This window comes from Cynoglossus semilaevis, chromosome 1 (genome assembly GCF_000523025.1).
Source record: "Cynoglossus semilaevis isolate Cse_v1.0 chromosome 1, Cse_v1.0, whole genome shotgun sequence".
Classification (NCBI taxonomy): Eukaryota; Metazoa; Chordata; class Actinopteri; order Pleuronectiformes; family Cynoglossidae; genus Cynoglossus; species Cynoglossus semilaevis.
Genome location: NC_024307.1, coordinates 6,519,308 through 6,534,741, shown reverse-complemented (window position 1 = coordinate 6,534,741; position 15,434 = coordinate 6,519,308). Strand labels below are relative to the sequence as shown.

The following is a 15,434-nucleotide window of genomic DNA, read 5'->3' as shown; positions in this document are numbered from 1 at the left end:
CAACATAGTTTCCTTCTTGTTTAAAATAAAAGCAATTGTTTTAATTTTGTTTTAATTATTATATTTTTGTTAGGCATTTTAAAGAAAACCACAATTTAATTTATTGTATTATGAAAATTTCCGTAGCATTCTCTGACGTTGAATAAACACCAGCAGCACAAAAATTACTGCTGATGAAAAATACAGTGTGCTGACTAAACAGTGTAGAACATTTTATGAAAATACAAAACAGTGTGGTAAAGTCTTCTATAGGTGATTAGCATTACTGTTAGACTGATTTTTTTTCTTTAATAAAAAAGGATTTTAAAGGGCGATTTGTTGTTTCCGACAGGGGGCGACATAATACATCAAATGTAATCCGATCAACAGATAATTGCATTTTTTATTTCAGAGTATATTTATCATTGTAAATATAAGTATTATTATTATACTACTGTAATTTGACTCTTGTAGTCAGATAGCATTAGCAGAGTGGAAAAAAACAATGCAAATCGCTGTGAATTATGTGAAGAAAAAAAACAAGCCTATGTACTTACAACAATTTGGTTGGCGTAGGTGATAGGTGAGTTTGTTAAAATTTTATGTTTTTCACTGATTGTTATTTTTTGAGTTGCATTGTTTTTTAATTACATAGTTTCCATCAACATCTTCATTCATTAAAATTAATTAAAAATGGTTTTAGTTGCACAATAGCATGACCAAAAATTGATTTTATTTTTTATTTAAACGTGCATAGCAAAAAATATTATTTACATTAAAATAACTCCCAATATACATTAGTATCAAGAATGACAGTACCTTCAGTAGAGGGTAAAATACAGCCTCAAATCATAACACAGCCTTGCTTTAATGACATACAAGCAGTCATTTTGAACTTCTGTTTTCCTGCTCTCCTCACAACACTTACTTGGACACCATAGACTATATCTGATAAATAAGTCAATATATTTTTATTTGATTTTGCCCATGGTGACTGATCACATTAATCAATAAAATTGGCTGTTAACTAAGCTGTGGTTTATACTATTAGGTTTTTTTTAATTGCAATTTCACTGGAATGAAACTCCAAACTACAGCGTCAGATTGCTTGTTCTGATAAGCTCTTGGTCCGTGGCCTGTGTTTACATGAGGCCCCTGGGAAGTAACTCCTCCCATAAGCAGTGATGAAAATCCAAAAAAAAAACAAAACACCAAAACCCAAACAACACTGTCTGTTTTCCTTTCCTCGCAGACCCAGGCCGGAGCTGAGGTGAAAAAGATCGAACAATGTTCTCTCTTCTCAAGGCAGCAAAACTGAACAGGTCAATGATGGTGAAGACTCTTCAGCAGAACCAAAGGTCAAGGTCAAGCATCTCTAGCAAGCCATCAAAGGAAGCCATTGGGCTGGGGGTAGGCATGTTATTTTTCTAGTAGCTTTAATTGCAGCAGTTCAATTAAATTATTTATGGTGGTCATCTTGATTGTGTATTATACAGTAGAGACTGTTTAGAGGAAGACATTTGAAATGGCCATTACTGATCAAATAATTTAAGAAAGTTACAAGTTTTTATTTACTAAAACAAATATATTTCACAATTTAATTTAATTTAATTTAGTTTAATTTAATTTAACCGTTGTGATATCAATAGCAATTATACAACACTAAAGTCTATTTTGTAATGAAGAAAAATTATAATTATAATTAAAAAGTTATCAAATTATTCCAAATTGTTAAGAAATATCTCAATATGCAAAATAAAAGCATTTTAAACTTCACCAAAATGATTTATGTTGGAATAGTGTGGCTCAATCCTGGGGAGTCAGACTTCATGTGGACCATGTGTCTGAGCCTGCAGAACGGCAGCAATGTTTTATTCATTTGTTCTCCATAAGCCGGTGAAGGGTTCAGCTCTCTGAAAGCAGATCTAATGATGGAAGTGAAACATAGCGGACGTTGTTTATGCTGCTATAAAGCTGAAAATCTGTCCTCTGGGACGTGAACAGGCACTTTTACAAAGCTTAGCCCGGGCTAAGAACACCAGAGTGCAGTGGGACCGAGGGAATATCACCGTAGTAAGATCTGAACGCTGACTGAAGTCTGTGTCACCTGATGAGTCAGGACATTTGGTCACTCGGGTGGAATCAGAATCTGATTCTACCTGTGGCTGACGACAGGAGAGATATAGAACAGTGTCCTCCAATGTGTTCTTTATATGAAGCTGTGTGTCTCTTTGGGAAAGATTTATGTTTCTTCTCTGACTTTTTATTCTTACAGCAGTCCGTCTTTGTCATATGTGTGTTTGCTGCAACCCTCCTGGTTCCAGCGGGATGGATTCTGCACCATATCCCAGAATACCGGCAGAGACCGCGTTAACAGCTTTGACTCCTGCTTCCAGACGCCTGCCATATCTCAAACGCAATACGTGTCTAAATAATAAGAAGTATCTCAAACAACGCAATACGTGTCTAAATAATAAGAAGTAAAATGTTTTTATATTGTGTTTGGTTTCTAGAAAAATATGATTGGTTTTGAATTTTGTGTGTTTATTGTTTTTTTTTATAGATTTTATTTTGTACTGCTGGAACCTTCTCGGAGTCAAGCCCAGCAGTAAACTCCAGACAAGAACAACAATCAATCAGAGTCCAATTGACATAGTCAAACATATAAACACTTCATCAAAGTTATATACATTCCTTCATTTCATTCCAATTCCATCATGTTTCGTAATTTTCGTGGTCACCACATTCACAGACTGTTACTGTTTATGTTACTGATCAGGTTAGCGCAAACTTCTTGACTCGTGGGCCACAAGTGTCCAAAAATTGAACAGGGCGGTGTCAGGAGCAGATAGATGGAGCGTTGGTGGGAACTAAGATAAATGACATGTAAAAGGCATAGATAAAGGCTAAAATGCTAAAATGCTAAAATGCTTTTCTCATTTTCTACGCCATCTATTGGGGAAATGTGAGAACACCACTGCAGTATAATGAAAGTGAAGTGAAAGTGTATTATTTGTCATTGTGACACAGAACACCACTGCACACACAACCAAATGTGACCTCTGCTTTTAACCCATCACCAAAGTGAACAGTGGGCAGCTTATAAGCGCCCGGGCAGCAGTGTGTGGGGACGGTGTCATGCTCAGAGCACCTCAGTGGTAACTTGGCAGCTGGCTTGACCGCTAAGCCACCACTGCCCTAATGATAATATAAATAAATTATATCATTTTGAAAAGTTTGGTTGGCCTGATTAAAAAACAGAACGGGCCGCATCCGGCCCCCGGGCCTTAGTTTGCCCATGCCTGAGTTACTCCATAACAGCACATGTGGCTTTAAATCTTTTTTTTTTCCGCTCACAATAGATTCATACAGGCATAATGTAATACATAGAAAATAATCACTTAGGTTTTCTAAGTTCAATAATATTAATTTGAATGTCTGTTAAGATGTTTTGATTGTCAACACCCTACGAACTCCATCCTCCAAACACTCAGATGTAAAAGATGTAAAGTTTCAGTCTTCAAGGTCTTCATTTAGTAAAGTCTAATGTTCAATGTTTACATCAATTAATAGAACAATACACTGTTGCAGTTACATGTGCATCTGTATGTGGTATCTGTGCAGTCACCAAATTGACCTGTTGAAATAGACTAACCCACGATTCATCTTTTTGTGTGTGTGTATGCAAATTTCTTCCTGTGAATCAGTCATAAATGTACGAATAAAAAAAATGAAAAAGTATAAGTTTAAGTTTTCAATCATTTTCAAGCCTTTTTTAAAAAGAGTTTAAATAAAAAAAAAAGAAAAAAAGTAAAAGTTTTCAATTATTTTCAAGCCTTTTTTAAAAAGAGTTTCATGGTAAATGACTTATTACAAGTATTTATAAAGGCTTAAGTAGTGAACAATATTTATATTTTATGTTATGTTTAAATGTATCAAATCACAAACACATTTTCCTTCCAAGTCATAACAATGTGAGATATTTATAATGTTGTTTAAATGTATCAAATCACAAACATATTTTCCTTCCAAGTCATAACAATGTGAAAACCATCTGTTGCACGTCCACCCTTTTATAAGCTGCGCTAAGAAAACAGAAATAAAATGATTTGTATGTAGTTATTGAAGAAACAACGCGGGTGCTGTGTTTTTGTTAGCTTTGGTAACGTGTCAAACGTACGACTGATGGGTTTGTTGGCATTTTTGAACGACAATTTCTCAAAGCCGGACCATTCCATTTGGAAAGGTATGTGGTGAGACGTGGTTTACACCATTATCCCTGACTATCGAGGAGAAATTATTATCCCAAAAATAAAAAAAGGAGCAGAGTCACACGAAGGTTGTCGTGTTAATTGCACTCAAATCCTAATAGAGAGAAAAACACCGCAGCGCAGCCTGAAAGCTCCACAGTGTGTTAACCCTGAGCTCAGAGTGGTACAATCAAACCCAGCCTTGGCTGCGAGGAGACTCGAATCACTTTTCACCACTGAGGCACAGGCACAGGCAACACCGGCGACAGAGGAGACGCAGGTTGAGAAAAGACACCAAAACAACTGACAGTCTGGGTTTTATGTTTCCTCAAGTGTCGGCAAGATGTCCACGAAGGCAGAGCAGTGTGAGTACGACTGTGTGTGTGTGTGTGTGTGTGTGTTCCAGTGTCAATGTCTTGTCCTAGGGAGTGTCTGAAAACTGGAGAACGTGGCATTTGCTTGAATCAAAAGGAGCGGATGCTGAGGGGGGAGCTGTCCTTGGTGATGAAACCGCGTAGGAGCCGCGGCAGGTTGCAACACGTCCCCGCTCTGTCTCACTGCAGAGGCTGCAGGAAAACCACCGACCACGTACCTGTGTCCATCAGCAGGTTCTGGAAAATCAGATGAAACCGCTTTAGCGGACAGTCGTCACGTTTACGGCTGTTATGAATATTTATTTTCTTTGAATTGATTGACGTGGCCGAGTGTGTTACGTCTCAAGGTCGAGTCGACTGATTCTTCTGTAACCGAACAACATGGTGGCATTGGGCTGATCGATACTGTGGTTTGATCACGCAGAGCCTTGAAGGCTGATGATGAGCCCCCCCCCCCCATCCTTCCACATTTGCGCCGATTTGTTATCGAACAGGTGGAACATGTAGACCTCCCTCTCTCATCATCGCTCACAGAGCGTTGTCTCGCTTTGACCGCGGGGGGAACATAGAAAGAAAGGGGGTCAAAACTTTGTTGTCGTACGGGGCTACTAGCAAGGCGTTGCTTTTATCCTTTCTTAATCAATAAACAAATATATGAGAAAACATCAGAGCAAGAATATTTCATTAGTATTCGTCCTGCGTCTCCATGTGAGCCCCACGTGAGCTGAAATGAGGTTAACAGGCAGGGTGGGCATGGTCCAACTGTGTGTTTACCTCAGCTACTGATGGATGGTTTACATGGGTTCTACACAAAACCAGTGGATCTTCTCCTTCTCCTTCTCCTTCTCCTTCTCCTTCTTCTTCTTCTTCTTCTTCTTCTTCTTCTTCTTCTTCTTCTTCTTCTCCTTCTTCTCCTTCCCCTTTCTTATCTTTATTCAGCCACTCCCTTCAGGGGTCACAACAGTGGATCATCTGCCTCCATTTCACCCAATCCCCCTTCACTACATCCAGAGGTCTTCACAGAGGTGTTCCTCTTCTCCTCTTGCCTGGCAGCTCCATCTCAAACATCCACTCTCTCTCCTGACACATGTCCAAGTCAGTTCAATCTTGCCAACCGTTGAACCCATCTGTCTCTCCGACAGCACACCCAACCTCTGTCTGACCTTTACATACATACTTTATGATGTACAAGTCACTTCTAATATGAAATATTTAAGAACTGCTGTATATCCCTACCTACCTTCTGTTGCGGCGTCCGTGAGGGTGGACCAAACCGTGGCAACCAAAAGTTTTTTTGGGGGGGGTCGGAGGTCAGGCAAATGTGTGTCCATACTGTGTGCGGACGCAGAAAGTTTGAACACGTTTTCCTCTTGTTCAATAAGACATCACTGAATCCAGATGGACACAGAAAGTTTGAACACGTTTTCCTCTCGTATGTTCAATAAGACATCACTGAATCCAGATCAACATTTTATTCTTTGACCAGAATCCTGTTGATTCATTCTTTTTATACATGGTCCGAACTGTAAGTAGAAAACAGTTGGTTGGCTGGTTACTTGTTACTTCGTGTTTCCCACGCACTGATACCAAAGACAATTAATTCAATTAGACAAAGAGAAAAGAATAAATGAAAATATCAGAGTTGAAAGCAAGACAACAATGTTTAGCCAAGAAGGACTTCTGGTCCAGGACTGCTCACTCTGTCACACATTGAACTGAGCTGTTGATGAAACACCGTTACTTTTAGTTAAGTCCTAAATCTGGATTCAGGTCAACAACTAAACCATCATGTCCTTTCTGGACTGCAGTATAACCTACTTACTCATTAAATTTAGTCCTTCTCTGTTTGAGTCGCTTAGAGACAAACAGCTGTGACAAATCTGGACAAAGGCACGACCTCCTCGGCGGGGGATAAAAATAAAACCAGTCACAACTCAAGACGTTGAGTTCCCTGTAGAAACCAGCGTGTGGACTGTGTTTTCTTTTGCAGCTCAGTCTTGGATCACACTTGACCAGAAGTCGCAGATGTTATTTTATTTTTGGGTTCCACAGGTCAGAGACAGGAAGCTGAATACCACGGCCACTTCAACCAAAAAAACAACAGCAGCAGCTGCAATTACACCTTAGACTAACAACCTGAGGGGGCGCTGTAACATGTAGCGGTAATCACAGCATCTCATGGCTGAATTGTCTCTTGACAATATTTGTTAAGGGACGTGTTAGCCCCCCGTCGTGTTCACCCCGACCACATTTTCCTAGTTTATCTTGGGACTGTAACTGTCAACCTTTTTATACACAAGCTTGTTTCAGTGAGCGTTAGGTTAGCGCCTCCCTCAGGGCTTCCCGTGACCTCGCTGCTGTACCAAAAGGTCACCCGGTGGAGGCCAGAGAGCCATGGGAACGCAGACTCTTTGTTTGACTTGATAATTGGATCATCCACGTTCCGTCAGTGTTCTGGGGTGTCACATTTGGACGTGGAGCCTCAGACAGTGTGTCACCGCAGATTTTAGAAAGTTTTAACACTGTTTATTGAACTTTCTAACATAAACCAGTATCTTTTTATACAGTCAATATTGAAAAGGTAGCAAGTCTAAAAAAAGAACAAAAAGAGTATTAATTTGATCAAATTCCCCAAAAAAAGAAAAACAACCGCAGCACCTAGACAAAATATACAGAAAAAAATGTATATAGGCCTATATACTCACACCACATCTACCCACATACACACGTGATCTCTTTTACATCTATATACATGTGACAGTATCACAAGAATAACAACATACGAAAAAATAAATAAATAAATAAAATAGAAATAAAAATATATGCATGGATAAATAAATCAAAAATGATAAGAATAAATAATATAAATAAATAAAATTTAAAAAAAGAAAGCTCTTGTGCTATTAATATACGTCAAAATGGAATTTCCAGACCAGTCAGGCTCTGTCTAATCTTTGTCTAATTCGAGATAATAAAGCACCTTCATCCAGCCTTTATAGGTGGGTGGAAAGTGTGTTTACATTTCTCACTCTAATTCCCTTCATTAATAATAATTCTAATTTATAATTCTGCTTCTTCTTTTTGTCCAGTTTCCTCCAAGATACGATACCTGCAGGAGTATCACAACCGTGTGCAGCACAACATTTACCCCGTGCCGTCGGGAACAGACATCGCAAACACACTGAAGTACTTTTCCCAGACCCTGCTCAGGTAAGTACCCTGCTCTGGAGCTAACAGGTAAAATACAGACTGAATCAGTGCAGGTTACTTCCACTAGATTGTTTTCCACACACTTAGAATAGAAGACGAGATCAGTCCTTATTGTCATTGTAACACGGGGGGTACAAGGAAGATGAGGAAATAGAATGGAGTCAGACGTTTGGGGACATTAACTTATGTTACTTAGACAGATTTGAGGCTAAAGCTTAGAGGGTGATAAAACAGCAGCAGCAGCAGCAGCAGCAACAGCAGCAGCAGTGGAGATGGATGGCTGAGTGATGTTTATTGATTCAGTGGTCCCTGTTAGATGAATTCCTCCGTTGGGGGTGGGCTCAGGCGGTTGTGTCCTTTCCCAAGGGTCCATAAAGGGCAGGTCGTCCAGCTCTGCATTAGCAGGGTCATCCTGATCCTCTGGGTGCTGTGGAAAAAGAGAGGAAGGAACAATATGTCATTTCCTCCTCAGACACAGGTCAAGCAAGCGGCCATTTTGGGGACATCTGTAATAAGACTCCATCGTCTTGTTTTGACAGGATTTCTGTGTACGACTTATGTATGATCTTCTTGTCCTGTCAGTTTCTGAGGGTGTAGGAAGATATCGATCCACTGAAATATCACGATACTTTGTTTCAATATACCATATTGATACTATACAGTACTGTAACGACTTTCTAATTAATATTTAATATGCAAATAATTACTTTAAACCTCAGACCACTGAGAAGTACTGGAGACTTTCAGTCAAACAATCTTGATGTCAGACATGAAACCACATTGTGGGTTTTACTTTGCTTTGACAGTTTTCCTACAATAAAATTGTAAAAAAAAAAAAACTAATCAATATATCGTATTGTTGCCCCTGTGTCGCAATACGTATTGTATCGTCAGAGTCTTGCCAATACACACCCCTATGGGATCAATATAGTACATTTTTTTATTTTTTTTATTTAGTGGCTTCATAGACAAATCTGCAAATATTTGAGGTCCAACTTTTGTTTGTTCCACTTTCATTATTTTTAGTGTCCCTGAGCCCCAGAGCTACTCCGACTAAATGATACTATGTCGAATACTGGCTTCTAGAGTTTGAAACAATAGACTCAATAGACTCTGATATTCAAAGAGTCGTCTGACTTCTATTAGAGATGTTTGGTTTCCTCAGTGGAGAAGTCCAGGATATTCATCCACCTGTAGCTTCCGAAGAGAGAATTGGTTTTTTTTCAGTCATTTGTTCATATGGAGCAGAAAGAACAGAACAGGGAAACAGCCAGGAGGAGGCAGTTTGCTGACTCATGGACTCATTTTAGGTTGAGCACAGGTCAGAATAGAATAAGTGGGAATATTTACAGGCAATGACAGCATACATTTGTCACAACACCAGGAAGTGCAGATATCTATATTTATATATATTTTTTTATTAGTGAATATTTCAGACAGACTCTGATTGTCCTCTGACTAAATGATACACACAGCAGTGATAGTCATCATGTACCGACAGTGAAGGGATTGACACTGAATGTATGTCATGTGTCTGTATCAGTGCATTTCTACATGTGTTTATGTGTCGTACATGTATTTCTCGTCCCGTGTGTATGTGTGTGCGTGTGTGCGCGCAAGGGGATGCACATGGTGTGTGTGCGTGTGTCTGTTTGTGTCTGTGTTCATTGTTCAAAATTAATGATGTTTTTTTTGTTTTTTTTTTCATATGACGACAGGCAGTGAAAAAGTCATACTCTGAGACACGGTCTGTTTGTTTATCCACTGTATTCTCCATTAGAAATGCAGCTTTTTTCTCAACACTTTTTTCTCCGCACCAACTGACGGTCTGCCGAGTATGACTTTGAGGGGATGAAGTCGGAAAATGTTGAAATATTAAACACAGTCAAATGCAAATAATGTGATGTTTAAATATATATCCAGGAAATCCCCTTTCTCACTCGCCACACGTGCTGTTGACTCAAATTTCTTTTTTTGAGTGACAATATATATAGATATAAAAAAACATATTAACGTCAATAACCTGGGCAAACATCTGCCTGATAGAACAGCTTAGCTCTTGGCCCACCCCCTCCCCTGCCCTCCCCCCTTCCTTCTCCCCGCTCCCCCTAAAAGGGACAGCAAACACAATTGTCCATCTTGCATTAGCTCGCAAACATTATGCTCCCAGTCATCTCCCCTCTGATGCGACCTATTCCTTTGTCATTATAGTTTCTCCTCTACCGTAGATTAGTTGTTACATTTATTTTAGAAACCTGAATCCATATGCCTGTTGGATCTCATTATTTCTCCCGATGATACTTGTACAGTATCATAACGTATGCATACGGACATTATTTTTCTGGTGCAATAAACATGTGCTGTGACATAGGAGCACTTGATCTAACCTCACACACATGTTTATTACTGGCTGAAGCATGTTTCAAAAGTGTCACCTCTGTATTTTCCCAAACCAATTTGGTGTCACTCCCATCCTTGACAGCCCCACTAAAGACAAGGAAAATTTCTTTTCAAAAAAAAAAAAACAAAAACGCTGTGGCTCATTGGACTCTCTGCATGGCAGCCACTGGCCTTGCTGATTGGAAGACGGCAGCCATGGAGGGACAGCGGCTTGCGCTGTCCCTTTTTGGAGAAGTATGGGGTTGCCACTGAAAACATGCCATTTTTTATATTTTTGCTCCTTGTCACCAGATACGCATGAGATGCAGTGATCATATCAGTTTCTGCTCATGTTTTTATTTTGTTTTCCAAGTGCAAAGAGAGACCAAATGAGATAAATTGAACCAAAGCCACTCTTGAACAGAACCAATTGCCTGTGCCTTCAGCGATAACAGTCAAATAGTGAGACACTGCATCCTATGTGGGGTTTATCTGGGTTTGTTTTTTTCTATTTACGCTGTCTCTGTAGTGCCATTTCAATGTAATGTGCTGTTTTTTTGTGTCTTTGTTGTCTCTTTTTTTCCCTTGTTCCCCTTCCCCACCCTCCCCTCCCTACCCTCCCGCCCCGGAGCAGCATTCTGTCCCGCACAGGCAGGAAGGAGAACCAGGAAGCTTCCAATTTGGCCGTGCCCATGACCATGTGTCTTTTTCCTGTGCCATTCCCACTCACCCCATCTCTAAGACCACAAGTCAGTTCCATCAACCCTACAGTTACTCGCTCCCTCCTTTACAGCGTTCTGCGCGATGCCCCGTCAGACCGCGGGGGGCAGGGGCAGCAGAGTCGGGACGCTCAGCTCTCAGAGTACCCCTCTCTGGACTATCAGGGCCTCTATGTGACCCTCGTGACCCTGCTTGACCTGGTGCCCCTGCTGCAGCACGGTCAGCATGGTGAGTCAAGGCCCACTGCACCACTGTTTGTCATCATCATCCCCGAGCCGTCTGGCCTGCATGAAGCCACTGCTGCTTTTTTGGCCTCTTTTGTAACGGGAAGAGAGAGAAGTCCTGCTGAGGATCTTGAGGGATGCATGGGGTGACGGGGAGCACGCTGGATCCCGTCAACTTAATCGTTCATAAGCCATTGGATACACCAGACATAGGCCTCCTCTTCTGTGTATCATACCTGACTGCATGTTTGTTATGTACAGTGGCAGAAATATTCGACCAATGTTGTCGTGTGCAATTTACAAGTTCAATGACGAAAGCGTAAATGTAATGGTAATTTGTTTTAATGCACCTAGAGTCTCGGAGAATGACTGATATCCACACTGTACTTCACTGGCTTAAGTCTGCATCACAGTCTGTGCTCTTATTTATCATGAATATTTTACCACTTAAAAAAAAAAAAAATCTCAAAAGCATGAAAATCCATCACCTCGAATATTTTGCTCTGCTTTTCCTGAGAGGGAATTTTTACTTCATTGGCTTTAAACGACAACTTGCTGTAAAAAAAAAAAATTGAAAACTGTTAAGTAAGTAGCTTCATTTGGCTGCATACAGTATGTAAATACTGTATGTACTGTTTATTGAATGGGTGTCTGTGTATCTCTCTGTCTTTTCTTCTTTTTTCTTTTTTTTTTTTGCCTTTTCTCTTCTCTCTTAGATCTGGGACAGTCCATATTTTATACCACCACGTGTCTCCTGCCCTTTCTCAGTGATGACATTCTCAGCACTTTGCCCTATACTATGATCTCCACCTTAGCCACTTTCCCCCCATTCCTTCACAAAGACATCATCGAATACCTCAGCACGTCCTTCCTCCCCATGGCCATACGTGAGTACAATCCATCACAGACGATTAATGCAACATATTCCCCACCTGACCTGAAGGGTCAATAAAAATAAGTTAAACTCTTTTTTTCTTTCGTCTCTCCGTCTGTAGTGGGCTCCACCCGGAGGGATGGAGGAGTTCCAGCTTATGTTAATTTCTCAGCCTCCTCCATGCTCATGATTGCAATGCAGTACACGTCAAATCCAGGTAAAAAAGATTTTTCTAAAACTGTAAAAAAAAAAAAAATTCAAACCTACTTGAGAATATGATGTAGAATTTAAACAATTTTTTTTTTTTTTTTTTTTTAGTTTATCACTGTCAGCTGTTGGAGTGTCTGATGAAGCACAAACAGGAAGTGTGGAAGGTATTTTTCTTTCCTCTAAATCCACTGTGGAGTTTTGATGCGTTGAACTGTTGGAACTGTTATTTCCACGTGTTCCACATTTGGATGTTTAGCTAAATATTCAAAATATTACCAGTCACTGTGAATACGTTGTCTGGACTGATAGTAATACAAGAAATAGACTTGTATTTCCTTTATAAAATTAAAAAAAAAAACAAACAAGAAAAACCTTGTAAAATATAATAATATATATTTTACTGTAATTCATTTTTTTAGCTGATTAGAAACTTAATAAATTAAAAGTAAAGTATTTCATTTGTTATTATTAAAACCAATAACAGATTAAAAAAAACAAAGTCTACTACTAACTATTATTTAAATATTTTATTTAAATTATTCTAACAGTCTGTAATGCATTTGGCAGCAGATAATAATGAAAATTAATTCATTTTTACTAATTCCTTGAAGGTTAAACTAAAATAGAAGTCACGTCTTTAAAAGCAGCACAAACCACAGAATTTTCACTAATAAATAAGAGGGGATTTTTCCTTTAGTATGACTTCATGATCAACACATATCACAACCTTTTAATTACTTCTCATGTGCAATCCCAACGCAGGACCTTCTTTATGTCATATCCTACGGACCCTCCCAAGTCAAGCCCCCTGCGGTGCAGATGCTCTTTCATTACTGGCCCAACCTGAAGCCCCCAGGAGCAATCAGTGAATACAGAGGGCTGCAGTACACCGGTCAGGTTCTCCCAATGCCACGTCTGCTGCTGTTTCTGTCCTTGAACTGACAACCGGTCTAATGTTGCCCCACTTTTTCTCTTTTTTTCTTCCCCCCCACTGCTATCAATCCTTGGCCTCCTCTCTCCTCGGCCCGGATCAGCCTGGAATCCCATCCACTGTCAACATATTGAATGCCACAATGCCATCAACAAACCTGCTGTCAAGGTGAATCCAGTCCTAAAGACGTCGACTTGGCAATAAACTCACGGTTACATTTATGGGTTGTTTTTTTTGATAAATAAAGCACATCATCTAGACCAGGGGGGTCAAACTCATTTTCACCGGGGGCCACATCAGCAATACAGTTCACCTTAAAGGGCCGGATGTAAATGTAAGAATGTATAGATCAGGGGTCCCCAACACCCGGTCCGCAGACCAGTACCAGTCCATAGGTCATTTGGTACCAGGCCAAAGTGATACACAGTGAAAAATTCCACTCAAATCCACTCACACCCATTTACTTTCTTCATTTAAAGATAATCTGGCATGGACTTTACTAAATGCTTTTTAAACTCCCACGGGCCACACAAAACAGCTTGGTGGGCCGCATTTGGCCCCCGCGCCTTGAGTTTGACACATATGATTTAAACTACTTTCACAAAAGCAGACAGATCAGCAGGATTTACCGCCTTGTTTCATTTTTTTTTATTATTATTATTGAAGATGCAAGCTTTTTTTATTATTATTATTGAAGATGCATGTGTATGTGTTGGTTTTTGAGTTCCAACATGCATGCATTTTTTTTTGCAGCTCCTCTTATCTTCGCAGTAAATTAACCAGTTTATTCCCAGGTCGCTGCTCAGAAGGCAGTAATGATATCAGTTTCTGGGCTAATTTACCCCATCATGCTGCTGCTCCTGCTGCTGCTGCTCCTGCTGCTGCTCTGCTTTATCTGCCTGCTTTTCCTCAACTGTGCTCCTAACTGACAAACAGAGCAGGAGCTGGGCCACGGACAGTGGCTGGTTTTCAATTACCCAGAGTGTGGAGGGGGTAAGAGTGGGAGCAGGCAGTGCTTAATTGAAAGTAGTGACCCGGCGCAGTCCTTGAGGATAAGGTGGCGTCAGATGAGCAAACTGAATTACAGTGTAGCATCTGAACATTGAGGCCATGAGCAGTGAGGTTCAGCACGGGGCCGAGCACAGGTGACAAAAAAGGGGAGTGGAGCATATGCACGCAGCCATGCACACAGAGGAGCAGGGAGACGGGTCAGGTTTATTTGGGGACGCGGATGTTTGGTGATTTATCTGCCGTTAGGACAGTAGCACAGTCTTAATGACACAATCAAAAATATGACCTAATATGAGCAGATAGTCTGGGGTTTGATTCCCAGAGGAATGACCTACTTGGCGCCTCATAGGGGCAGCCTATCACTGTAGCTCTACGGGATCAATAAAGTTCAAATTATAACTAGTATTATTAAGCACGTGGGGCCTCTAACCCATGACATGCTGTGTGTAAGGTAGGCGTGTTATTATACAGTTCATTGTCAATATACAGTAGCAAGAGCCGGCAGTTGTTGTAGACTTTGACGTTAACAGTTAATCTGTTAAAATGACTAATTACAATGTGACACAGACAATCGTCAAAAAACATGACTGTCACCAAGGATTACTGATCTGTTCCTAGGAAACAGAACGTGTCAATTACCTGCAGACCAAATCACACACAACTTTGTATGCAGTACGTCTAACAAATACGCACGCATTTTCTTATTATTGCTGTGTTACTTTTGCAGATGTGTATAGATCCCACGCTGTCCGTTGCCCTGGGAGACAAGCCCCCCCCTCTGTACATCTGTGAGGAGTGCAGCCAGAGGATCGCAGGGTGAGTGTGTTCTTCTCCACAGAACCTCTGCTTTCCGCCTTCTCCTCCTCCTCTGGCAATAAGATTCGGTTCCAAACGTGCATCACCCACTGCTTGTCTCATTATTCCTCCCTTGAACCCCAGGGAACTACATCGCTATGGTTACGTAAAATCTCTTACTCAGATAATGAGATCATCATCACAAAACCACACAGACACTTGTTTCTCCTGCCTCCAGTGTGTACCAGTTAGTGGGAATGCTGCAGAACACAAGGCAGGAGCAGGTTTAAAAGGTTCAAATGACAAACACACACAAAAAAGAAAAATCAAATGTTAACATTGTTTGTTAGAATCAATGATACTGTGGGATAAATGAAGATAAATATTAGGATTCCGGTGCAAAGAAAATAAAGACGGGACGGTCTGTTTGCCATTGGTTATTTGATTAGGGAATAGAGATTTTGTATGTTTTGGTGA

General features: G+C 40.3%; 1 protein-coding gene across 5 annotated transcripts in view; it reads left to right on the top strand.

The window, feature by feature from the left end:
• The first annotated feature begins 4,060 nt into the window (after positions 1-4,060).
• unc79 (unc-79 homolog, NALCN channel complex subunit) overlaps positions 4,061-15,434 on the top strand; it is a 35,866-nt gene continuing 24,492 nt past the window's right edge. For 2 of the 5 annotated variants that reach the window (XM_017035874.2, XM_017035880.2), the window contains exons 1-9: positions 4,061-4,594; positions 7,693-7,813; positions 10,827-11,140; positions 11,853-12,023; positions 12,132-12,227; positions 12,329-12,384; positions 12,983-13,112; positions 13,255-13,319; positions 14,890-14,978. In XM_017035874.2, the coding sequence (XP_016891363.1) occupies positions 4,573-4,594; positions 7,693-7,813; positions 10,827-11,140; positions 11,853-12,023; positions 12,132-12,227; positions 12,329-12,384; positions 12,983-13,112; positions 13,255-13,319; positions 14,890-14,978 (1,064 nt within the window). In that variant the 5' untranslated portion in view covers positions 4,061-4,572. The remainder of the gene's footprint in view (positions 4,595-7,692; positions 7,814-10,826; positions 11,141-11,852; positions 12,024-12,131; positions 12,228-12,328; positions 12,385-12,982; positions 13,113-13,254; positions 13,320-14,889; positions 14,979-15,434) is intronic. The other 3 variants (XM_017035866.2, XM_008307977.3, XM_017035886.2) reach the window with 2 other exon arrangements.